We start from the raw sequence: 27,648 nt of genomic DNA, 5'->3' as shown, positions 1-27,648 counted from the left end.
TCAATGTCCCAATGGAAGGAAGCATCAAGAAACATCATCTCCAGCTGCCCCCTTCATGAGAACATCCCTTGTCTCCCATCCAGTCTCAAGCAGCTGGATGAATAAACAGCTGGGGCTCACCCAGGGCCCTGGAGGTCAGCAAACCCAGGTTCTAGTAGGCCACTCTTCCTCCATTCTTGCACAGCATCTTCAGAGAAACACATTAAATATCAATCCATGTCCAATATCCCCAACATGGGTTTGTTTCTGGTCAGCGTTTGCATTAAGCCTCTCAATACATTCAATCCCCAAGAGAGCGATTGTGTGTCTCTAGTGAGTTCCGGGCCAAGGAACAGATGTATTGACAACGTGGTTTACTTTCTCCCTTTGCACCCATATCACCCACCCACCCTCTCTCTGCTTTACAAGCCGAGGTGACAACCAAACCTCAAATCCAGACTGCTGCACAGCGCTGGCTCCACAGCACACTCTCCCCCTCTGTCTGCTCTCACAGAAGTTGCCCTGGGAAGTGGGTTTTACTGGGGTCAGAGCGTACAACTGCTCTTTATGGTGTAGACCCGTAATTTTAGCCTGCCGGGCACCCCCGTGAGAGCTCACGCTAGCTGGCTCAGTGTAAACACTGTCAGCCCCAGTCCCACCATTGGCACCACTGCATATGGATGTCACTGGCGCATGCTGGCGCTAGGTAGCGTTATAGAGACACGTGTCATCTTCATGGATGGCTCAGACATCTGAAGAATCTTGGGGATCCATGGGGTTTGGAGACTGGTCTCAAGGGGAGTGAAACTTTTCCCACTTCTAAAAAGGCCAAACAGGTGGAAACTGAAGTAGTTCCCAATCTCTTAAGTGGGAAATTTGGCCTATATCTTGCACAGGCTCCTCCAAAGAAGATATTTACAACTGTCCAAGACTAACACTAGGACAACTAGTCCAACAATGCGCAGCCACAGCACCTAGCACAATGGACACCTGGGCTATGACTAGAGCTCGTAGGTGCTACCACAATACAAATAATCAATAATAATAATAAGCACTTGCCCTATTTCTACAATGCACCAACGTAGTGAGAACACCTTCCATCTTTCCCTCCCACTGATATTAGGAAATTGAAAACATACTAGACATATAGCCAGTAGAGACACTTTGATGATGGTACAATAGAACCTCAGAGTTATGAACACCTCGGGAATGGAGGTTGTTCGTAACTTTGAAATGTTCGTAACTCTGAACAAAACATTACGGCTGTTCTTTCAAAAGTTTATAACCGAACATTGACTTAATACAGCTTTGAAACTTTACTACGCAGAAAAAAAAATTCTGTTTTCCCTTTATTTTTTTTAAGTAGTTTACGTTTAACATAGTACTGTATTTGCCTTTTTTATGTTTTTGTCTCTACTGCTGCCTGATTGCATCCTTCCAGTTCCAAATGAGATGTGTGGTTGACTGGTCAGTTCGTAGCTCTGGTGTTCATAACTGTGAGGTTCTATTGTACCATAAATATGATGACTTCAGACACAAACACAGCATGAGGCATCTATGCTAGTCACTCATGCACTGCTTTCAATGCCTCTGCTCATAAAAACATAACACGCCACACAAAAACTGCAAGGGAATCTTTTCTTTGTAGCAATTGCCGTCCAGCAATTAAGCTTTATGTGGGAAAAAAAATAGCCTGTAGGATACTGTGATTGAATCACTGAAGCTCCCAGCCTGTCCCTTTCGGTGAGTCCTTAAAATATAAGGGTAGGATAGAAAATCCCAGGAGAGGTGAGGAGTAACTTGAAAAAGAAGTGGGAGGATGGGGCATAGGGGTTTGTCCTTTATATTTGTCTGTGATAGATTAAAAAAGTCTAAAGGAGTTTGGTTTTCTGGTTTTTCACCTTAAAAATCTCAGGAATGCCAAATCTGGCCTTCCCTACTGTTGTTGTTGGAGAACTTCTTGGAAGAATCAGAGATGTTTATTGGGGACTTTTCTCAGCCCTTCCCTGAAGGCATAGGAGTGCCAAGTCCTTACTAAAAGAGAGCTTCTCTCTTAATGGTTTAGTTAAATAAGTGTTAATAAAAATAAACAAAAATAAATCTTCCAAATACTTATGAATAATAATAACCACAACAAAAAATCCACTTCCCATCTCAGGTTTCATTTTCTGCTACATGTTCCTATTAATTCACCAGCCAGCCATAGTTTGCAAAAGACCTGATTTTCTCATGCTAAATACAAACAGGATTTCAATTTATTTTCAAAATCTTTCAGGCCTTTCTTTTATAATGAAGCATAACAAAGAAGTCGATTTCCACCCAATTTCCTCCTTCCTCCCCTCACCTTTGAAAATGTCAAGGGAACCTTAGTTAGCTGGAAGGCAGCATCAGTGCTTCAGGCCCTAAGTGGCTGAGGAAAGAGAAAAGCCATTTAGAGAACTATTTTGTTGTCATTTTAACTTTTGCTCCCTTCTGAGGGCTGTGCTGCTGGAGTCTGACAGACTACTTGGAGAGGAAGTTGACTGGCAAGACTCCACCAAAGTGGAGTTGCTAGGTCATTGGAACAATAAAAAAGCAAGAAAAAACATCCTGGCTGAAAAAAAAAAAAAAAAGAATAAAGCCCATGGCAGTTCCATGGGTGTGTACAGTACAGGTTGAATGGAGTGAAATAAGGCTCAAAACATCAAGACAATGCCACTGTTGACTTTTATAAGCATACAAGTTATTTTATAGCACAGACCTTTCTGCAGTGCTCTAGTAAGTGCAAGGAAAGAAATAAGAATAATAATTTGTCTGGACAGTTTATAATTATTAGAAAACTTATATTGGGTTTGATGGAACAATATTTCAGAGGAAGCTAGCCTGCTGTGTGTATGTAAAGATTAATTACGCTCTGAATGTTAAATAGAGTATCACACTCAGCACTCACATTTACTAGCAGCCAGCCACATTTATTTAAATGATAAGGCATAGGAAAGCTCTCTTCCAACAGGAATAGATTTCAATAATAACATGGGGTCTGGGAACCAACCCAAGAGGTGCTGAACGATCTGCAACCCACAGATTCAGGCTCTTAAATTGGAAAAGGTGCGCAGAGCTCAACGGTTTCAAACAGAAACTCTAGGATAGTGAACCCTAAGGCCAGAAGGGACCATTCGACCATCCAATCTGACCTCATGCATCTCACAGGCCAATGAATCTCACTCAGCTACCCCTGCACTGAGCCCAATAACTTGTGTTTAACTAAAGCATTCCTTGAATGAGAACCTCAAAACTTTGATGCTTATGGCCTGGTCCACACACAGATTTTGTACCAGTATAATTATTTCAGTTAGGCACATGATTTTTTACCACATGGGGGAATAAACTATACCCGTTTAAGCAATTTTTACTGGGCTAACGACATCTCCACGGGGGAGAGGGGAGGGTTTGGACAGCTTTTTCTACACTGGTAGAGTTAAAGTAGCACAACTTTTTGTGTAGACAAGATCTGTGTTAAAAATATTCAGACACAGTTAGTCTGCAAAAACAACCCAAACCCTTCAAATAATGAATACTAGACATTTCTATAGCACCTTCCATCCAAGGATCTCACAGTGCTTTACAAACATGAGTGATTTAGCCACACATTCCCCTCCCACTGCCAACCCAGTAGGAAAGCTCTGTTATCCCCATTTTTACAGAAAAGAGGGCACAAAGAGGTCAATTAACTTGACCAAAGCCACCGAGGAAGTAAGTGCAAGAGTCAGGATTAGAACACAGGAACATGGTCTGCACAAGGTCACCAAGTAAATCACTGCTGGCATAGCTAAGAACATAACTGCCAGCTCCTGACTTCCAACCACAAAACCATCTTTTCTTTTCTTAACTTGATGTTGTATTATTGGATCAGACAAAACACCCAGGGGAGTTTTATTTATGTTAGGAGTGCAGGATTGGGCTCTGAGTGCCTCTCATCCCATCACCTTCTCCCTAAAAAATATTATTCCACTTCAAGACCTGCCCTCCAACAATTCTTTGCTCTTTAAACCCATTCCTACTCAGCATCTTATCCTGGCCCACTCCCAATCTGATTCATCTTGGAAACCTGAAAAAGGGCAACACAGCACTGTCAAACCCTCTCTTGGGAGTGAATTTTTTTAACACATAATTACCATTGTTTCATTGCTTTTTAATCTCATTGCATAAAAGGGATAACATGAACATGATGCAGGCCTGCAATAAACAGCTTCTTTGGTGATCAGACATTGCTGATTTGCAATGGCTTTTAATCAGCCTCACAGGTGTTTATCACTTTGCATGAAGCAATACATTGAGCATTATCTCCTTGATTGAGCTATTTGCTGGGAGCTAATAATGCAAAGAACACCTCAACTGATACCTCTCTTCATTCCTTCCAGACAGAAGCTTCGTTCCCATCGTGTATCTCAGCGCTCTGTGGGAAGCAGGACTGCAGCAATGTCTCTAGCCTGAGTTCTTTCCACTCACATCCTTCCAGTACATGGTCCGGGAAGGGTGTAGTGCTTTGGTTTGAACTGTACTTGATCTCAACACCCTATCTTTTGCATCCCCCTACTGAGCCATCCTGCCATCTGGTGCACGGAAAGCCAAAACGCCGGAATGGCTTTTCCACTGCTAATCAAAGCACAACAAAACTTGGTTTCGACTGAATTCAAAGATTCAGGATAGGGTTGGTGGATAAGAGTGTGCTAAAGATCCTATGTGCTCTAAAATCTGCTGCATTCATCCCCACAAAAGCCACAAATCAGTTTGGCTGGAGAACAGGAGTCAGTTTATTGCAAATGAGACTACGGGACTCAAGCAGATCTGTGCTCTGCCAGGGCTCCTTCATCAACAAGCTGTTCAGTGACTTCTTCCATGCAACACCACCATGCCTGGAATCTCCGTGCTGATCCTGTGTGCCATGGAATCTCACCTCCTTCTCCAAATGCTTCCCAGCAAAGCATTTAAGCATGTGTTCAACTTTAAGCATGTGAATTGTCCCAATGGAACTACTTGTGTTCTTAAGTGCTTTGCTGGATCAAGGCCTCAATCAGGATCTTCCAGTACCACCCTTTACTTGGGTCTTCATTACACACCGTGTCTACAAACTCCCAAGGTACTTTTTTAAAATCCAAAGTCAAGCAAATAAAATGCACCTCGTTACATCTTTCAGTATTGCAACCCTTGTTCTTCCTATTCCCCTCCTCCCCCAGTGTTTATCATCAACCCCTTGTTGTGTAAGGTCTCACTTAGAATGTAAGTTCCCTCGGAAGAGGAGCCTGTCATTTCATTTTCAGGTTCCAGCACATAAATACAGCTTTGTCTTTTCTTAGAGTCACTACAAAGGGATATAGTTCCCATGCCTAGAATCAGGTGACTTCACACATATAGCTACACATGCCCCACACACTCCTAAGCATATTTATTAACTGTAAAGAAACTTAATAGTTTTTAAGGCCAGAAGGGACCATTATGACCATCTAGTGTGACCTCCTGTGTAATACAGGCCAAAGAACCTCACCCAATAATTTCTGCATTAAACCCATAACTTCTGTTTGAGCTACCAGATATCTTTTAGAAAGACACCCAGCCTTGATTTAAATACTTCAGGTGATGCAGAAGCCACCACCTGACTGGGTAAGTTTTTCCAATGGTTACTCCTCTCACAATTAAACATGTGCACCTTATTTTTAGTCAATTTTTCCAGCTTCATCTTCTATCATTGGCTATTATGCATTCTTCTGCCAGATTAAAGAGCAATGTACCATCAGAAGCCTATTCCCCATGTAGGTTACTTGTAGACTGCAATCAAATCATCTCTTTAAGTTCTATTGGATAAACTAAATAGCTTCAACTTCTTACATCTCTGACTTTAAGACAAGTTTTCCTGACCTTGAATAGTTCTTAAAGGACTTTTCTGAACCCTTTCCAATTTTTCAACTTTTTCGAACGTTCAAAATCCCATCCTGGCTCCACAAAAACTTCTTGTGTCCCATGAGAACAGCCAATATGATTCTGATTTTACACAGCATCCACATTGTTTGTAGGATGTGTAATAGAAATTAAATAAGCAGATTTAAAACTCTGCTTCCGTCTGAATTGGGTTCCTCATTTCCTATGCACAGAAGTGAGAATGCAGGTTAGACTGGGCAAGTGTCTGTCAGGTTGAAAATTGCTCCAGTACAATTTTACCCACAACAAAAACCTGCCACAATTGGACAGGAATTATTGGCTTGGTTTGGGGGGACTGGCTTGGAGTTGCAGCAATGCTAAAATAGGGAGATGAATTGTGTAATGGATACTTGCACCATGCCTGTCCCACGCTATACCTGTCTCATTCTCTTATTTTCATGAATCTGCAGCCCTTCCCCCTTATTCTCCATTAGATCCCACAAACTAAGCAGACTCCGGCAAGGTTATTACTTGGATGGTACAGGTAGATGCTACAGGAGAGAACGCAGAATTGATGATTAAGTAGATGGCATTTTTCTCACATAGGCAGTCCTCAACCAATGCTCCAGCATCACTCTAACAGGGGATGGATTGTCCTACCTCATGGATGAGAGGTAAAACTCAGGTCAATGGCCCCTGTGGTCAAAGTTATTGTGACACTTTTCAAAAGATTAAAGGTTTCAAAGCCAGAGTTCTGGCCAGATTCCAACTTGGATAACTATATTCTGCCTCTGAAAATCCACCCTCTTTGAATTAGGCTTAGTAGAGAGCTGGGCAAATGACAGATTTTTTTGGTTCACTCGCAATTCTGAAAACAATAATAATAAAAACATAATGTTGGGTTGAACTGAAAATACATTTTTCCAAAACTTTTGATGACCCAAAAAGTCAAAAATCGTTTGTTTTCTGCAGTGACACAGGCCTCGGCTAGGCTATGCCCACTGTGAAGAGAGGCAGAGGCAAACCAATACAATGAAGATAACCTTAAATTTTAAATTTTACAATGAAAAAACCCAGAAATTTGGCAGGAATAATTATAGAATATAAATAACAGAATAATAATTTAATACAAATAATATAAAGTGACATCAAATGCTTGCTCAGGAAAATAATAAACTGTTAATTACCATCACAATAAAAGAAGTTTGTCAACAAGAAGTTGTGTCACCCCACGAGGGAATCAACTCCTCCTCTCCCTGGCTGGAAAGCACAGCTTCATCTCAGCTGTCCCACCTCTGCCTCTCTCTGGCTCGCAATGCTCCGTTGCTTCAACACTACAGTAACCACACTTCTTTCCATCAGGTCAACCCATGAATGTCCCTCACCTAGAAGGACTAAGTTTGGGTGGCCATCCCTAGTGTCCCACTGGTCAGATGTTCTATGTCCCTTGTGGCTGGCTCCTTGCCCACTGCCCTTCAAGATCCACTCCCCAGCTCCTTTAGCAAATCCCCGTTTTACCCCAGCACCGCCTCTGTTACCGTCTAACTGCTTCCTTCAGGCAGATTCTGAGGGCCCTCCCCCGTCCGAGTTGCCCTCCCATTGATTGCATCTCTCCCCAGCCTAGGCTGCATACACAGCTGTAGGCTCTAACATTATCCCTTTTAGTCAAAACTGCAGCAGCTGATAGTGCCAGGGCTACCACTCCTGCTCTGCTCGAAACAAAATGTTTTTGGATGTGGGCGTATTTTATCATCTTTTAAACAACACAAAAATAAAATAAAATTAAAATAAATAAAATAAAAATTTTTTTTGCTGAAAAAAGTTTAGTCTGAAAATTTTTGCCCTGCTCTAATTTAGTATTCAATCACTTATTGTCCTGCACTGCGGTGCACTGTTTAACAGCTGCCACATTTCACCCCAGAGGTGGCTGCATTTCAGTGGTTGGCTAAGATACTAAGCCCTGCAGGCTTCTTGCTCACTGGCCAACCACTGGGCTAGTGGAAACCAATCACCCTCAGAGTGGGACTGATATCAACTAGCTAAGCCTTACCCCCACAAGATCTGCCTACTGAATGAACTATCCATGAGCGGTGTGCTATTATAGCATCAGAAATGTCTCATGGACCCTCCCACAGCTGAGCTGCCCAACTTCCCAGCAAAAGAAAGTGGGATTTGGGAGGAGAGCGGAGAGAAATGCAAATGAGCAGACAAGCTGCTTAACGAGAAATTAATCCCTAGGACAGATAAGGTCCACATCCCTCTTCTCCTGGAAAAGGATGATGATCTAAACTTCCTAGATGAAGCTATAACCTTCTGCCGCAGGAAGTAGTGATGGCAGTGCTGAGGGGGGCACTGGGGATGGGGTGTATCCCTTCCAAAGGTTGAGCTAGTTCCTCTCTCCTCCTACCATGCAGGGGAAGAAACACTGACTAATAATCACTTGATGTAATGAGCAGCTTTCCATGCATGGCTACTACTAGGCAATCTGTGTGATTACCAGGTACGTAAATACATACACAGATCATTACACATACTTCCTCTGTGAGAATTAGGAATCAGGGGCAGGGAATGGGTATTTGTGTCCACAGTTTTCATTGGCTTTTTTAAATGCCTCCAGGAGGCTGGAAACTGTGGGCCTTCTCCATGCTCACTGATTTCTCTCTAGGGACAAATTCTGCAGCGAAGAGGGTACATACCCAGAAGAAGCATGGTTCCCAGCACCTTAGAGTTCAGCTTCACATCTGCATCGTGCGGCCAAGGCAGAAAAGCGTAGGACAATGGAGAATGGCAGGACTGTGCTGTAAATCTCATCGCTGCCAGTCAGGGTTGACACAGAGAGAGGGTGGGACAAGAAGGCTGGAGAGAGATTTGGCAAGATTTTACACCCACTTTACACAGCTTTCAATGGCTGCATCAGGAACAATGGAGAATCAGGCCCAGGATCTGCTTGAAATCTGTTCAAGCCACAGCCCTGTATATCCACCCACAGTGCACAAGACAAGCATCCGCTCATAAGCGATTGCTCCGATATTCTCTTGGAATCCAGTGACAAACAAGTTTAGGCTTTAATCCAGCATGTGATCTGACTTTATCCATTGTGGTTTCTTGTGGAGATATGAATGGTGGCTGCATTACTAATCCTCAGGGCTGAATTCTGAAGATCTTTTATATTTAAAAATGGGACATTCTGGCAGACTGTATTCTTTGAAATGTATCTAAATACAAGTCAACAGCCATTCCAGTTCTCTCATTCCAGTACACAATTTTCCTACTTCATTTTAATCCCTTCATGTGTCCACATTTGCTTTTTCTGTGTCCCACAGATGACCATCTTCTTGATTATTCTGAGCTCTGATCATGTTACCATGCTAAGAAACTGTATTTCAAAGAGCCTTTATTTCCTGACTTGTCTGCCAGTCTCATGCTACACCACCAGCCTCCGTTTGATAAATGAGCCGATAATATCCTGAAGAGAATTGAAATTTAGTGCTTAGCCCTGTAACTGAATCCGAATCAAAGAATGATGAATGTTCAGATGCCTAAAGCTATTCAGAGACATTTTTTTAAAACATGTGCCAAGGGTAAGAAGCCTTTTGAAGATGTCTTTGTGAATTACAGCTACTGAAACACTTCTCTTTGTCCTCCTGGACAGAGAGGCAATTATGCCCCATTCCAAAAAAGAAGATAAGTGATAAATTACAAGAGCAGTATTATGCCTCATGTTCAAGGTCACCAGTTCTAATTTATGAGCAAAGCAGGTAATGTGCAGTGTGATGGTTTGTTGATGTACCTTTCATGCAAATGTATTTACAACACAGCAATTAGAAATGACTTTAATAGGACAATGCTGTTTGCCTCATTCAAGCATTAAAAAAAATAAAGAACTAGATAAGTTCATGGAGGATAAGTCCATCAGTGGTTATTAGCCAGGATAGGCAGGGATTGCTGTTTGCCGGAGGCTGGGAATGGCCGATGGGAAGGATCACTTGATAATTACCTGTTCTGTTAATTCCTTCTGAAGCACCTGGCATTGGGCACTGTCAGAAGACAGGATACTGGGCTAGATGGACCATTGGTCTGACCCAGTAGGGCCATTCTTATGTTCTAATTTCATGTGGTTTTGGCACCTATACTACAATGAATTCTGAGCTTATTGGAGTTTACAATCTAAGCAGGATCAGACCTGGACAGTGTTTGGATGAGACCTCCAAAAAAATCATCGTATGAATTGTCATAGCTCAATTGCAATCAGTGGTGCTATAACATTGTCTACCAGCTAAAGATCCAGCCCTCAGTCTTTAAAAGATTTTCCACAACAGGAATAATGTGAACACCAATATCCTTACAAACTGTGATGAGGCTAATTGTATTCCGCAGAGCCAAATTCCTCTTGTAATTTCAGTCGGAGAAGTTCCTGTAACTTTCTCCTCAAACAACTATTTTAGCATGTGGCAAATGCAGAATGCCTGCCACTCTCCACCCCAGAAGTGGCTGCATGTCAGGGGCGAGGTGAGTGAAGAATAAAGCTGTTTGGGATCCCTCAAGTTGAAAGGCATTACATAAATCTGAGCTGATACAACTGAGTCCATCTTGAACAAGATGGAATTACTGGGAGAGAGGTTCCCACATGCTCACCTGACTGATGACTATAAGAAATGCAAATTATATTTACAAATGTTGTCATATGTTTGATGAAACTTTCACAGTTACAGACAACAGGAAAGATGGGGCTTTCTACAATTCATATATTATATAATAAAGTGCTTGGATCACTAATCATGTAACCAAGTCTATGGGAACAAAGTTGTTAAAACTATTGAGAAAACTAAAACAAGCCAAAATATATAAAGAAAGAAACATGGCAAGGAACATCTTTGCTACCATCTATAAAAGGGAAATAGGCACTAATAAATCAGCTGATGTAGAGGCCTAGATGTCTGGTCCTTGACTATGATGCCAAAGGTCCTGGGTTCAAAGCCCTCCTGGCGGAAGTGAAAATTATCTATAGCCTGGGTTGTATACGAGGTCAAACTGATGATTGTTTTAATGGTCCCCTCTGTCTTTAAAATCTCTGAAGTCATAGTGCAGTGCAAACAAAATAATTTAATTACTTAAGAACTTAAAACAACTCAATTGTCAATGATAATAAGAAGGGGAGAATTTGACCTGATATCCTAGGAACCTGCATTAAAAATCGAACAACACACCTGTACTAAAAGAGTTCTTACGTTCTTACTAGACGGTTACACTATTTTAGTTTTTGCTCCCCAATATTTTGTGATCTCCTTGGCACTTCAGATTAGGTTTGACAACAATATTACAGAAATGCAGGCAGCAGCAATGTTAATAGCTTGGAGAAACTAAAGTTTACAGAGCTTCCTTTACTCGAGGGAGCTGCATTTTTCTAAGATTATATTATTACTTGGGCTGGCTACTCAGCAACACAGCATCATTTCCCTTTTGGGTGGGAAAGTTCTCGCCTCATCCTCTGACTCTAATTATGATTTCAGTCTGAAAGGATAAATGCTTAAATCAAAGTACAATAAGAGAGCAGTGTCTCGTGTAGAAGCAACAGGGTTTTACAGTTTGCTTTGTGCACACTGAGATATATACATACATCTTTACACACACCTACTACATCTACACAAAGAGAGGGAAACCTGGCTGGCTATTATAGAACAATTTTCCACAAATATGCATTCGAACTGTTAGTACATTCACTAGACTGGGTTTGTGCCCCTCTTACATCTGCTCCTCATGAATATTCTTGCCCACAAGTTTACTGACATTCATGGAAACAGAACATTTAAAGTGACACTTGCAAAATGTCCATGAAGAGAGAATTTAGAACATGTAATAATAAAATAAATAATAATAACAATGCCTAACTTTTATATAGCACTTTTCATCAGTAGATCTCAAAGCACCTAACCAAAGAGGTCAATAATTGTGAGTATTCCCACAAGAAATTGGATTCTATCTTGTTACACTCAGCCAATCAGGAAAGAGAAAACAGACCATATGACCTACATGTCAAATCAGATACAAATAACAGAGCCTCCACATTGGATACCAAAGGCTTACAACAAGCTGCTTGCACAAAATCTACGAGCTAAAAATTATTCACAGGAAGTTATCTGGAGACTAGTTCTGAATAAATACATTGGTTTAGAGAATCCTCAGGTAGCTAGTTAAGTTGTCTTTAAGACTTCTTTGCTCCATCAGAGCTGCACAAAGCAGCCTTCGCAAGTGCCAGGATCCAGTCCCATGCCTTTTCACAGAAACTCGGTGTGGGTTATGGGGTGAGTGGATTAATAAGGTCTGAATTAACAAGGTGCTGTAGTATATGTATGAATGTGTGTGTATGCAGGTAGAATGATACCTCACTTCAAATGGGAGTGGGGAGGAAAAAAACCCTTGTGAGTTTCCAAAAATGCCACTTTCATCCCCCTCCCAAGAAAACACAGGAGTTATTTTGGGGAAATTATATGACCTGTGATATACAGGAAGCAGACTAGGAGGTCACAATGGTCCCTTCTGGCCTGGGAATCTATGAATCTATATAGTATCTTTACCCTCCATCCCGGCCTAAGAGTTTTAGAGCTTTCTGCTGCCCATGCACATTACAGTGTCAAAATACAGCTAGCCTGGGGTTTTCAAAAGGATTTAGCGTGGCCTATAGAGTGCACTGGGAGCAGAGTTAGATCAATACTGTGCCTTTTGGAAAATCCCAGCCTGAGTGCTCATTTGACAAGTTCCACTTTTATGTCCAAGTTGTGAAAAGGAAAAAATGGAGAAAGCTGAAACGCTCTGGGGCTGAAAGGATGGAGGCTGCTTTGCCATCCAACACTCTTGTTTTATACGCCCACACAAACCGTCTGTTACATTTATCCTCATTTTGGAAATCTTTATACTTAAATTTGAGAGAGACCTTGCAATTCTGACTATCTAGCCGTGAAGCAGAGCTCTTCCTGGGATTTCAGAGAAGTTGGGGAACAGGACAATTTGAAAGTTCTTAGAACGAAAATAATAGAAAGCCCAGGAATAGATTTTCCATGATACAGAAACATTATTCTGCACTGGTGGGTTTTATTTGTTTGTTTGTTTGCCTTTTTAAAGAGATCAGTTTAGGTTTTTTTCAATTGTGCATTTATTGGATTTCACTCATGTTTTTATTACATTATGAGAGCACCCCACCATCTCAGCTGTGAGCATTTAATACATAAAATTATTATCACCAAGTTAAGTACTGTTAAAGCGTCAGTCCTTCAGCCTTTACATACTCAGATAAGTAAGGGTAGCAGGATCAATGGTCCTTAACACAACTTTCAGATCTCTCATGCCACTATAACTTCAGGTTTTATTCACAGACTTCAAGGCCAAAAGGACCATTATGATATGATCACCTGTGTCACACAGGCAAACAAACCAACTGATTGCCAAGTAGAATCTGCAAAGTAACTTTAGCTTTCAAAGGAAACAGTTAACGCTCAAATACAATTGCCTGGGCATTTTATTTATACTTTCAAATAAATGACAGTTCACAATGGGACAGAAGTAGGGGTCACCAATAGAGCTGGCCAGGAAATGGTTTCCCCATCCCGCTAAACTTTTTGAGATTTCAGAAATTTTCCCATTCCACTTTAGGACAACACCAAGCCCTTTCAAAGCTTTTTTTGCAAAAGCCAAAGAGGGAGAGAGAGAGAGACCAACCCCAGGATAACCAATAGCCTGGTTGTTGCACAATCACCTGAGATGTGCGATCTCCAGAGATTTGAACTGGGTCTATTGGCTATGCTAGGTAACGTTTCTTTCTCTCGTTTTAAGCAGAAATTCCACCCAGGCCCCGGGAAAACTTTCACAATTAATGTATCGTTGAAATTGGTACAATTCTCACCAAAAAAAAATCAGTTTAGAAGAATTGGCATTTTCTGACCAAAAAAAAAAGGTCATCAAAAAATTCTTGACCTGCTCTACCATTGTTTTCCAGTGGTGTAAAGAAATCTCTTTCCACGACTTGAAATATCACAGTTCTTAAGAAGTAGTCTGAAATATAATACTTCCTCCCAACAGCTGCAGGCCAGAACCACAACCATTGAACAACTTCTTTTCAAGTTGTCTACTGAAACCACAGTAAAACAAAAGTCATTTCACACAGAGTGATTTTCTGCTGCACATCAGGAAAAACAAAATGGTCTTCCACCAGTCACTTTCAAGGTCAAACTTGCACTTGCTTCATTTATGGCACACGCAACAGTTCTGTAGACGAAGACTCCTATGATCACACAGCCAAAGGGAACCTTATTGAAGATTAGGCCTTAATACGATACAGACTGTGCCATCACACAGAAAGTGAACTCCCATGTTTCTGACAGTACAATTTAATTTTATAGGATGCCACTCATGTAACTGTCCCACAACACACATCAGTAAGAAAATGTTACAGTAAGAAAATGTGAGGACAAGAAAGTTAAGGCCCTGACTGTGCTTCATGACACTTGGGTTTTAGGCCCAGTTTGCCCACAGAATTCCACAAGCCACTTAATCGCTTCTGTGCCTCACTTCCTCGCTGATTAAACACGGATAATAATGCTTTGCTACCTCACAAAGGTGTTATCAAGAGAAATCCATCAATGCTTGTGAGATGTCCAGTTGTTACAACAAGGAGTGCGATACAAATAACTATAGACAAAAAAGACAAGTTAGGAGGAGCAGAGGGTGGTGCCAGTAAGTGCCAGGGTGCAGAACCGCTTGAGATCTTACGCATCATTGGAGAGATGGGGTTTGAGTTTTAGTTTTAAACTATGGATACAGAAGCCTGGGGGAAGGAAACAAACTATTCCATACTGATACTGGGTAGGATGGGCAAAAATTAGGGCTGTCAATCACCATTAACTCAAGCAATTAAAGCAAAACAAATTAACTGGATTAAAAATAGTTGTGATTATTTGCTGTTTTAATTGCACTGTTAAACAATAATGGAATAGCAATTTAAATTTATTATAAATATTTTTGGATTTTTTCTACAATTTCAAATGTATTGATTTCAATTACAACACAGAATACAAAGTGTGTTCACTCTACATTATTATTTTTTATTACAGATATTAGCACTGTAAAAAGATAAACAAAAGAAATAGTATTTTTCATTTCACCTCATACTAGTACTGTAATGCAATCTCTTTATCGTGAAAGTCAACTTACAAATGCAGAATTATTTTTTTCACATAACTGCACGCAAAATAAAACAATGTAAAACTTTAGAACCTACAAGTGCACTCAGTCCTTCTTCTTGTTCAGCCAATCACTAAGACAAACAAGTTTGTTTACATTTACAGGAAATAATGCTGCCTGTTTCTTCCTTACAATGTTACCTGAAAGCGAGAACAGGAGTTTGCATGGCACTGTTGTAGCCAATGTTGCAAAGTATTTACGTACCAGATATGCTAAATATTAACATGTCCCTTCATGCTTCAACTTGTAGATTGACTGTCTTTTTTTTTATCTTTTTACAGTGCAAATATTTGTAATAAAATAATAATATAAAATGAGCACTGTACACTTTGTATTGTGAGTTGTAATTGAAATCAATGTATTTGAAAATGTAGAAAAACATCCAAAAATATTTATAATAAATTTAAATTGGAATTCTATTATTGTTTAGTAGTGTGATTAAAACTGCGATTAATCACAGTTGGTTTTTTAATCTAGTAATTAATTGCGATGATTTTTTAATTGTTTGATAGCCTCAGCAAAAATACCATAGTCACCCTTATCTGATCAGTAGTGTTTAACTTTTGATACTTATGTAAATCACATTCACAGAGGAACTCATAATGGCAGGAGCACATCACATGAGCTTTTCTCATAATCCAGCAACAATTAATGCACTGCGAGAATAAACTTTTCCCATTGTTTTTTCAGCCACAAAAAAACCTGCAGCTCATCAAATTATCTGTTTTAAACTTAAATGGTGGTTACGGATTGGCTGAGATGATTTTAGGAAGAGTGCTGTACTGCTAGGCTTGCATGAGGAATGTGATGGCTCTAACAGTTTGCAATGTGAGATGAAACCATTAGAAGCTTCTGCAATAGCACTTATAATAAAGTATCTCATCTCACATTCATGCAATGTTTATTGCAGTAACACAGCATATGACAGATTTATTCCATATTAATGTAGGTATCATAATCACTGTGACCCTGGACTACAAACATTTGCATTTCATCATTCATTAATCTTCCATTAAAATAAATGGTTACCGCTTATGGACCCTGATTCAAAACCCATTTAAGTCAATGGAAAGACTCCCATTAACTTCAGTGGACTTTCTATCAGACCCTTAATGTCTGTAAGGATCTGGGAACTGAGTAGCTCTCTCTCTTCCCTTCTCGTTTGTTGAAGAGGCAAAGCTAAATCCATATAACTACAGGGACTACAAATCTGCAACACAAAAAATAAATTAATTTACATTTCGCATAAGGATAACTAGGTAAGGAGGTGAGACAGCCAAGCATTTGAGTGCACAGGTCTTCCAGGTACAGTACAGAGATATGGTGCTTAAGGCGCCTTTGCACCTTGAGTGCAAACTGGGTGTTTTACGCCCACTTCGCACTGACATAAATGATTATATAATGGGCAGGCAGCAGAGAATCATCAGACTCATGGACCGGAGGGAATCATGTGATCCATACAAATTACTGAGTGGGAGAGAAATCTGAAGCCAGCTTGAGGACACAAGCCCCTTCCCAAACCTATTTCCCTGCTCCCAAAACCCTCCTAAACTTGCCTCCTCCACCTCAGAATGCTTCAGAGATCGGGGGAGGGTGCGTCAATATTACATAGTTACTTTTAACACTCATAATGTGCAGCACTAAAGAAATGCAAGGCAGCAACTGGCATGGAAAAGATGACGGCGGGAGGAAGGAAGGAAAGACAACACAGACAGGGAAGGAGTAATCTACTTATTTAGACAATTGCAGTGCTCCTATCATCACCATGCTAGCCGCGTGCTTTACATACCATGGCCACATAAGAGGGACAGCAGAGAAGAAAAGGGGAAAAGACATAATACAGATGAGGGTGAAAGATTTCCTGGTGTAGAGAGGAAACCTGTAGAGGCCCAGTGCTGTCCTTTATCATCAGCATTTGTATTCTGGCAGCACCTAGAAACCACAACCCAGATCAAAGACCCATTGTACAAACACAAAAAGCGAGTGGCAGTCCCTGCCCCAAAGATTTTTACAAATCAACATAGACGAGACAGACACATATGAAAAGGGATGTATCATTATCTCCATTTTACAGATGGGGAAGTGGAACAGAGAAATGAAATGATTCGTTAGTGGACATAAAGAAGTCTGTGGCACAGCTGGGAATTTGAACCGCCATCTCCCAAAATCCCAGTTCAGTGTCCTTCCCACAGACTAGCCCCTTCCTCTCATGCATGCCCCCTAACAGCCTGGTGTTAAGATAAAACAACTGCCAATACAATATGAATAGCAGAGAGTTTAGGTGGTCCCATAATTCCAGCTATCGCTCGAACCATGTCTTGTTTCTCAACACTACTACTTTTTCTGAATACCTCTCTGCTTGGATTCCGTTTTTATCTTACACAACAAGCAAAAAGGATTGCTCCTAGTCTGAATTTATTCACATCACAAAGTGATTGCACAGTTTGGGAACAAACGGCCTACTGATGGGAACAGAAGTGAAGTTGAAAGTCAAGACTGAGGTGCCCTGGCAGAGCTGCGTAGGGATGCTTGGCTAGGGCCTGCCTCTGTTATGCCTAGTTTGAACCATCCCCTGTAGCCGCTCACTTTCACAGGCATTAATTTTTTAGATTAAAAGTTTCACTGCACAGCTCCTCTCTGCTGATATCATCTACTTTCTAAACTCTGCTGAGAAAGATCTTTGCATTCTGACCTCAAAGAGAGTCATACTGCAGGCTGCCAAGATGCAATCTTCATTTCCACGTAGAGGTAGAGTGATGAGTTTACAAGAAAGGCTTGTTTGTAAAAAAATTCAAGATGTAAAAGATTTGAGACCTTGTCATGCTGGTGGAAGGGTAGGCAGGATAGACACAAGATAACATTTCAAGTGTCTATAGTTCAAACTCCAAATGATTCAGTAGACCACATCAGACTACTGCCATAATATAGAATCATTATCTTGACTGACAGGTACAGAACCTTACCTAACACCTACTGGATTGCAGTTGTTATAACGTAATGTAATTTATTATGTAATTTACCTTGGTTTCCAGCAGCCACCATGCTCTCAGCCTTCCTGATGGCATTTTCCCCAATTCCTCCTAGACTAGAATTGATATAATTCATGGCCTACAGCATAAATACTACGGAGCATGGCATTCTGTGACATTCCTGAGCAGATGCTCACATTAAGCCAAATTTATTTTAGAGCTCATGGGCAGATAGTTTTAGTTTTTCAAACCTTAATGATTGAAATGCATTCCTCTCTCCACTCTGGAATCATCATCAGGGTTATGAAAAGATGCTGGACTGGAATCTAATCTTAAATTATATATTTTTTTCTACCCATCTAGGAATTTACCTGACCCTCATTTAAATTGATCATTTAAATCATTGAGCAGACAATCATTAATGGATTTTAGCTCTGTCACTCTTATCCCCGTTTTACAGTTAGGAAATTACTCTTTCCATTTTACAGACAGGGAACTGATGCACAGAGTAGGTTAAGTGACTATCCCAAGGAAAGATAGAGACTTCTGTGGCTGAGAATGCAATATAACGGAGGCCTCTTAAATCCGAGGCCAGTGTCCTACCTGCTAAGACATTCTTCCTCCCTTGTTATGCAAACATTACTGTTCATAGTTCTTTATAGGGCTTTATTTGATTCTCCCAGGTATAAACTTTGTTTTATATGTGTACATTTGATTAAAGATACATTCTGGATACGTTAAGAACAATCAAAATATTTTTTCAAAGTAGTTTTAACCATATTTTCTGAAATTGCAGCTCTATAAATAAAGCACATCTCTAAATAGCACAATGTGACATTGGTGACTTCTCTCCACAGCAGAAATTACTGGGTGAAATTCTCTGGTCCGTGTTACCACGAGGTCAGTAATCATAGTGCTGGTCCCTTCTGGCTTTAAATTAAAACGACTGAAGCTATATTTATCACATGCTAGATTTCTTCACACTGTACATAGAAATTCAATGCCAGCTTTTCCAACATATAGGAATTAATCATCCTGAGAGTTATGTTTTCAAGTTGGGAAATAGGGAAGGCATGCTATTTACAGGCTGAAAATAAAATTATGTCCATTTTTCCAATGAAAAATTTGCCTGTTGTATCAGCCTGTGTAATGACTACCTAAGCCTAAAGTATTTACAAAGCACCAATCTAGGCACTGACCATGGTCAGTGGATACCTGTGTATAGTATATACCTGACATATGACTAAGAAGAAGAGGATTTTAGATCTACTGTGATTAGCTTCCCATTTTTCACAAACGTAGCTGAAGTGCAGAGTAGAAAGAAAGAAAGTGTGTTTATATTTAAAATTATTAAAATTCTGAAAAAATCTGTCCCTACATCTGGATGTGATAGGCTAGTAATCAATGTGAAGCAGGATGAGGGGAAATCTGAATGAAGAAAACATCTGGGTGGTACAGAAGAATTCTCAGTGCACCTGCTTGTTTCCTGCTTTGGAAGCTTTGTATAATACCTGGTAAAATATGCACCAACAACCAACTGCCATTCTAACTGTGGGCTACGGGACTATGGTCCTTACTGGAGCTTATTCACTTCCTAATGAAGTTCTGCTAGCCTTGTCATTTTCATTTCCACCTTGTTTTTAAAAAGTAGGAGGTAGAATCTTTTAAAGTCCATTCAGTCCACAGAGTGGAAATTTACAATATGTGCATAACTGAATGAATTGTATTGTATTCTTTACACAAACCTTCATCTGCTCCAATCCTCCTTTACTACACTAAGATAGAACTGTGCAATGTTCAAGTGATTTCAAGGGGCCCAATAATATATACCAAAGCGAGTGAATCTGTGCTTAGAATATTTCTTTAGAATTCAGTCTGATACTTTGTCACAGGCTTCTGTAGTCTGCACTTAAAAGTATAAAGGCATCAGACTCTGTTTAATTTCATCATCTCTTAAACCCAGAGGTATTTCCTTCCATAGTCCGTTCTCCCCCAACAGTGTAGTATTTAAACTTTTGAAAACCTAAACTACGTCTGAGATTTTAGCTAGCTGCCAGCAATATAAGTTTCAATTCCATATGTATAAACCTACAAGGAACACATTTATTTTCTTTTTTACATCAGCACCTGTTTTACATTTTAATAAAATGTAAAAGTTGCCACAAAAAGCAGCCTAACGAGAATTGCAAATTAAAAGGAAAACTGAAGAGGAGAAATAGCCCAAACTTTGCTTTCTCTCCTTTTGTATCACAGGCGATCGGCCGCTAAGGTTACCAGAACGACATAAATGCTTACAATGAACAGGGCCTTAACCTGTCTTGTGGTACAATTCCACTGTGTTGAAAGGGATTCATCAGATATGACCTTGATAATGTACATGTTATCTCATAGACTCTCTAAACAGAGGCTCAACTCCTCAGCTTTCCAATGGCATGATTCAAAGGGCTTTGAAGTCAATAAGAGTCTTTCCATCAACTTTGGACCAGACCTACCCCCAGCTGAATGGCTATGGCTGTTCTGCAGTGCTGCCTACACAGGCACACTGCTTGCTGGAGTTTCTACATCATCCACTTGCCTTTCCTTTGCAACCCTTAGAGAAGCACCCGATTGCCCCATTACTCAGAAACTGCTTCCCAATGCCTGTGCACCCAAAGCTGCCAGGAAGTGTCCTCAGGACATGCTCCCAGCTTTCCAATCGCAGCACGGAAACCCCAGGCTCGCAGGCTCGTCCCAGCCAGTTACAATTACATAATTCCAATCATCTTCTAACCCAGCAAGAGGAGAGAGAGCAGCTGTTCGCCACTTCCTAGCACCGCTCCTCTGCTGCTGCTTTCTCCCTCCCCATCCCCCGGGATCCCAGACATTCCCCCTTGATCAGCTTGGACGCCGCACCCCAGTGAAAACCGCGAAGTGGCCGAGGAGGTGCATTGGTCCCACACACACACATGCGATTTACTTGCCAACAGTTGGGAGCTGCAAATAGGGGTTTTCTGGGGGCGGCGGAGAAAGGAGCAGAATTGGGACATGCTTATTTCGAATAAAAATACTCCTCCTCTCTGGAAATGTATTGGTCTGGGGGGAGATTTTTGCAGAGGGTGGGGGTGTGGGGGGGATTTTGCTCCAAAAATAGCCCACCCAGTTGGCCCGGGGTTTCTGCAGCTGGCGTCGCTGTTCAATGCCCACCCAGCCCGTGCTGGGACGCGGGAAAATCTGTTCAGCCCCCCACCCACCCTGCAAACAACACACACGCTCCCTCCCGACAGCAGCCAGGGCTGGGAAGGGGGCGGGGGGCACCTTCCAGGCAGGGCAGTGCCCGGCTGAAGCCAGAAGGGTGCCAGGGCCCCCAGGCACACAGAGGGGAGCTGAGTGGGCGCCTGAACCCCGCACCCCCGGAGCAGCAGCAGCAGTTCTTGTGCCTGCCTCCCTCCCTCTCCCTCCTCTTCCTCACTCACCCGGGCCGCTGGTGTGTCCTCCCGCCGCCGGCTCCGCGGTGCTGCTGGACACGGGGGGCGCCCAGGGCACGGAGCTCTCCCTCTCCCAGGGAGGCAGCCGGGAAGCGGCCGCCGCAGCCGCCGCCGCCGAGACGCCCGGGCTGGGAGAGCCGTGCGGCCCGGCGGCCGCCGTGGTGGCTCCGCTGAGCCGGGTCCGGGGCGGGGGGTGGCTGGAGGCGGCGAGGGGGCCCGATCCGGCGCAGGGCTCCAGCAGCAGCAGCAGCAGCAGCAGCAGGCTAAGTTGGCGGAGCTGCAGCGCGCACGTTGCTCGCATGGTGCTGGGGGGCTTCACATGCCCGGCGCGGCGGGCGGCGCGTCCCGCTCCGGAGGATGGATGGATAACGAGCCCGGGAGCGATGGCGGGGCGGGCGGGGGGAGGACGCAGGAAGATCAAGGGGAAGAGGCGGCAGCCGCCCCGGCCTTCAAAGTTGCCCGGGCCCCGTGGGAGGCTGGCGGGGGGCAGCTCATGGCCGAGCCCCGGCGGGTAAGAGGCGTGAAGTGACTAGCCGCCGCATGCCGCTGACACGGAGCCTGAAAGTAAAAGGACAGGCGCAGGCTCCTCCTAGAGGTTGACATCACCAGCCAAAGCCGCTTCCCCGGCTCCGCCGGTGCCCTGGCCAGCCACCCCCCGCAGTCCCCCGGCCCGGGGCCAGGAGCGGGGCTCCGCGGGCTTGCCCGAAGCGGCGGGAAAGGACAAGCGGGGCAGAAGTCGGCGCTTCTCCCGCCGTCCGAGCAGGCTCGGCGCTGTACAGGAGAGGGGCAAGGGGGGGGGGGGTTATAAAAGCAGCTGACACCAAACGGCGTCTCTTCCGTGGTTACTTAAGTGTCAGATGCCCGCTAACAATATGTTGTGTGTGTCTCTCGTGTTACTTTTTACACACAAACACACACACACACACACACACACACACACACTTATTCCTGACCCTGGGGCCCCCGTCGGCGGCAGCTCTGCCTGTAAACTCCTGGCAGGGGAGGTTCTCTTGAACAATCCCGACCGAGCACCCTAGCAGCACTTAACCCACAGGAAGGGCTTGGTCGACGCCGGGTCGATTCGGTTCTATACATAGACCCTGTCCATGTAGCAATAGACATGACTCTGTAGATAAACCGGGGGTGTGCGAGTTAGCATGGGGTAGAGGGGCTGGCCTACTGCACCAAACCAGTCCTCCATCAAGTCTGGTGTCTGGTCTCCTGTCATTTGCCGGTGACCAAGCCTGCTCCAGAAGCAAGTGAAAATCTGTCCAGCTGTCCGTCTGTCCAGTTGCACAATGGTATACAAGGACATTTTCTCTGCCTGACCCCTGTTGTGATCATCTGAGTCCCTGAAACGTGAGAGTTGGTTGCAGACTTAGGACCCAACATTTAATTCCCAGTGCAGCTGCTCTGGAAGCGCCTTTAGCAAGATCAGGCCTTTCGCATACATAACTGCACATTCTTTTATTGGTTGTAAAGTTATCCAGCCCTGTGTGAAATTCCGGGGCAGTAGGTGGCTCTGCAGCGGCCTGCAGTAGTGAATTCCACAGGCTGGCTGCATGCTGGGTGAAGGATTTCCTTGTATTTGTTTTAAAATTGCCTACCATTAACTTCAGTGAGTGACCCCTTGTTCTTGAAATGGGGGAGGCTACATAAAGGAGCAGCAGATTCTTTTTTACTATACCATTTGTAACCCTAAATACCTCACTTTCAGCCCCCTCTAAGTAGCGCCCGGGTAGTTTCTCCTCACATGTAAATCCTGACAGACCTCTAACCTTCTTCTCTGCCTTTCTCTGGAGTTTTCCAATCTCAGATTTAACTTTCCCAAGGGGCAGCAACCAAAACTGAACACAAGCCTCCAAAGCAGGGCGCCCCATTGTTGAGTATATTGTCACTGGGGCAATACAACAAATCCATAACTACCTAGACATCCACAGCGGTCACTGTGCCGCACGCCCTGGCCATGCAAGAACACAGTGACAGCAGCTGCTCCTGAAGCATAATCAAACTAAAGTAGAATCAGGTTAGCTGGAAGCAGTATAGGGTTTATCAGTCTGACACACACAGTTGAGCAATTCTGGTTCCAACCAGTAGAGGGCAATGGTACACATGGACACTAGCCAGTTCATTACCATATGGTTGTTATTTTTCTCTGTCCTTTTTAAAAATGTCCTCTGGCATGATTAAAAGTGTCAGAAGGGTAGCCGTGTTAGTCTGTATACAGCAAAAACAACGAGAGTCCTGTAAGTACCTTAAAGATTAACACATTTCTTCGGGCATAAGCTTTTGTGGGCTGCAACCCTCTTGCATCTGACAAAGTGGGTCGCAGCCCACGAAAGCTTATGCCTACAAAAATTTGCTAGTCTTTAAGGTGCTGCAGGACTCTCATTGTTTTCTCTTGAATGATGTTTGTTTTTAACTACTAGTGCATGCTGGACAAACATCTCTTCATTGAGATCATCATCCCAAATGGTTGGACACAAAGGTTCATGCCTGATCAGTGCCCATTAGTGTATGAGCTAAAACTTTATTTTTCCCCTGCAGTTGTTCATTCCCTTACCTCGCCACTGTGCTCTGTAATCTTCCCATGTGCACTGTCTCATACACCTCTGTGCTTCTGACAGACTAACCAAAGCAACTTTGCAATTCAGCATAATCAAAAAAGTCACTGAACTTCTCTCATAAATCTACTGAAATTAAACCAATGCAAAATGCAGACCCCTAGGGCATCCCATTATTAACCTTTACTCCATTCTGCTCACAACAACTTTTGGCTTCCTATTGTTAAAACCAAGGAACAGATTCAATAAAGACAGTTTTCAAAGTACTAAGAAAAACAGAAACAAACAAATCAGAACTACACATCTCACATTGCACAAAGAAGACCCTCATTTATGACAATTTTGATTTGACATGAGTGAAGTAAGCACCATGCAACTAAATGAAAAAATTATAAAGCAGGAGGGTAATTACTAATGCAAGATCTGAAATGGGATGTTGATTTATTTCTCAGCTAACAAAAGTTTTCCCATTCAATCTTTACTGGATAACTTGTTAAACAACCAAAGTGAGTTTTCTCATCGGTAAAAGGAGGCTATGAATACTTACTTAGTAATCACTATTAATACTAATACTTAGCTAAGGTAACCCACAGGGCTGTATTAAGGCTTAATTAAAATTTGTAAAGTACTTTTAAGATTTTTTGGCTGGAATATGAAAGTATTAATATTAGCCTTTCAAGTGCCCTCCTAATTATACACACTAAAATTTCTGGTTTTGCGCAAAATAATTAACTGTCACTTTGTTTCCTGTCCCTAATAGTTATGATTTTTTTAAAGTGCTTTTAGTTGCTAGAAAGAAAGTCTCTATACAGTGGCATTGGAACTATTTTTATAGTGGGAGTGCTGAAAGTCATTGAACAAAACTGTAAACCCTGTATATGATGGAAACCACTTAAAGGCAGGGGGTGCTGCCACACCCCAGCACCCTTAGTTCCAACACCCCTTTTTCTATAAAGAACAAACACTAGGTCTCACTACATCCTGTGAGGTAGCCAACTCCTATTTGAGAGATGGGGAAAGTGAGACAGAGAGAGATGAAGTTTGACATGCCCATGGTCAGATAACTAGGGATAGAATATAGCCCAGATGTAAAGTGGCCACAAAACTTACTCTAGGGCAGAACTTGGCTCCGGTGTCATTACACTGAGTCTGCTCCAACACCCCAGAGAACACTCTCTCCATTTATAAACCATTTAATTGTTCCCTGCCATAACTGCACTCTCTGAAATTGTAAATCCAGTGGGCAGGAGGCACAATATCAAACGCTTTCCTAAAAACCTCAATAAATTATTCTTACTTTTTTGCTCAAAGGACACATTCAGAACAAGATCAGAAACACGTGAATACAAAATACATACTCCTGGAGAATAACTGTGAATTATACCATGTCAGTATTAAGTATCTCAGTCTTCTACTATACATGTTGCTTAGCTGGACCACCATTATTTGCCATTGACATAACTTTAAAATCAGACAAATGAGAACTAAAAAGAAATATTCATTAAAACCAGAGATGAGCTCAAGCTTAAAATGAAGATCTGAACCTTTCCAGAATTCTGGAGTCGGGGTTGGGTAAATCCCTACTCAAAAGTTTCCAACCAAAACACGAAAAAACCTACAAAAGCTGCTGTAATAAAATACCAGGAGCGTATGTATGTGTGAACACAAGAGATGTGATCCCAAAGCTATATTATATATATAATTGACACACTCCCAAAGCTAAGCATGCAGCAAAACACCAGGAAATGTTGAATTAAGGGTACCACACTGCCCTTGACCTAATGGCATCCTGGTTAAGCTTAATATAGATGGAGAAAAACAATAATAGGAGGGTTAAGTCCCATACTGCTTCACAGGATGTAACCACAGCACCTCAAGTCCCATGCTGTCTCCTGGGGAGTAAAACTTGGATTTGCCTTTTACAGCCCACAATGTAATAATTAGCAGTCGGTGTGCAGAGCTGAGCTGTGGCTGGCTGGAACTAAAAGCACAGTAACAAGAACAAGTACATTTAACAAGTATCTGACATAGGAAAAACATGCCCTCTCTCTTTCATATTTCCAGGCACATCTGGCACTGTTTTAGCAGGCTCTTGAAATGAAAATACCAATATTCACACTTCCCCAGTTTAATGCTTTTCCACTACCACTGTCCAATTCACTGGGATTTGAGGGGGAGGGGAAGAGAGTTGTGTGTAAATTTAAAACTACCGTTTCTTTTCTTCATGTTAATTTTCTCTTCTCTCTACTTCACTGTCTTATAAGTGTGTAATATTCACCCTTCAAAGAGATTCCCAACCAAAATAGTAGTGCTGCCAACTCTTGCAATTTTATTGTGAGCCTTGCAATATTTTGCATTTGTCTTTAAGCTTCAGTTCCTGGAGTCATGTGAATACATAAGAATCTCAGCTTTCATTTTAAAAAAAGTAAGTTTCTAGCCCTAATGGCTGCAAAGAAAAGCTTGAGAACATTATCTAAGTGTAGTTTGAAGGTTCAAAACCAGAAAGCAAGTAAAAAGAACCCCCAAAATATTATTTTTTAAAAATCTCATGATTTTTAAACCACACATTATTTTGGGGGCCTGGCTCATGCTTTTTGAATGCTTGGGGTTGCCAATAGTTAAAATCACAACAGTCCTTCATTCCTCTCTAGCACCACATAATTAAGGATTTCAAACCACTTTACAAATATTAATGTAAGTCAAGATATAAAGTGACCACTCAGATCAAGATGAAGTGTTGGGACCTGTAGTCTCAGTATTGAAAGAAAAAACCACGGCTGCTATCTGATCAGTTTCATGAAAGCTAAGTGGAGCCATCAGCATCCTGCACCTTGGCCATGTGGATTTGAACTGGGTGAAGGCTGAGCACCCCTGCATGAGTTCTACAGAACTGTACCCTTCACTAATACAGATAAATAAGGTGCTCTGTAATGCAAAAGTGATATAAAGCCTGACTGGTTGTTTTCTTCTCTTTTTAGGACCATCACACCAATAAAGTGCATGAAATAGTACCATTTGTCAGTTTTATCCATGCTTATCCTGACACAAAATATTACCCAATTACCTTCCTGAAACAGGCTGTGATCTAAAAAGTCCATATCTGTCTGTCTCTCTCTCTTTCTCTATGGATTTAAAAGAGATTTATAGTAGCAGATTAAAGGGAAAGATTTTTAAGCCTGTTTGTCTAACATAGTTGTATAAAACATGGTGGTTCTCATCTGCTGGTTAATTGAATCCCACACCCATTTGCAGAGAGGAAGAAGTTGGTTTGTTTTGCACATTGTGTTTCACTTTGAATTTTCAGGTCCTAACCTGAAAACTCACAGTGCAACTCAGTTGAAACCACCATGTTTTGGATAGTTTCAAGCTGAAACCATTAAAAACCCAGAAAGCGTTCCTTTGATATAGAACTCCTATAGGATTGAGTAAGGATGAAACCTATAGATAAGGCCCTATTTAATTTGTGATATTGCGGAAATTGTGGATTTCGCAAAATTCGGCTTCCACCACAATTTTGACAGCGAGAGCCCTACCACGTGCGGG

The 27,648-nt window shown here is 42.1% G+C and overlaps 1 protein-coding gene across 1 annotated transcript in view; it reads right to left on the bottom strand.

Annotated features, from left to right (window-relative positions):
- LOC137152990 (uncharacterized) overlaps positions 1-21,842 on the bottom strand; it is a 40,659-nt gene extending 18,817 nt beyond the window's left edge. Inside the window, exon 1 of the mRNA XM_067547915.1 lies at positions 21,530-21,842. Coding sequence (XP_067404016.1) covers positions 21,530-21,842 — 313 coding nt within the window. The remainder of the gene's footprint in view (positions 1-21,529) is intronic.
- Positions 21,843-27,648: the final 5,806 nt, after the last annotated feature.

Source organism: Emydura macquarii, unplaced genomic scaffold (assembly GCF_026122565.2).
Source record: "Emydura macquarii macquarii isolate MOO-44397 ecotype Brisbane River unplaced genomic scaffold, CSIRO-AGI_Emac_v2 contig_1253, whole genome shotgun sequence".
NCBI lineage: Eukaryota > Metazoa > Chordata > Testudines > Chelidae > Emydura > Emydura macquarii.
Note: the sequence above shows the minus strand (reverse complement) of the source record. Positions and strands in the feature narration are given on the sequence as shown.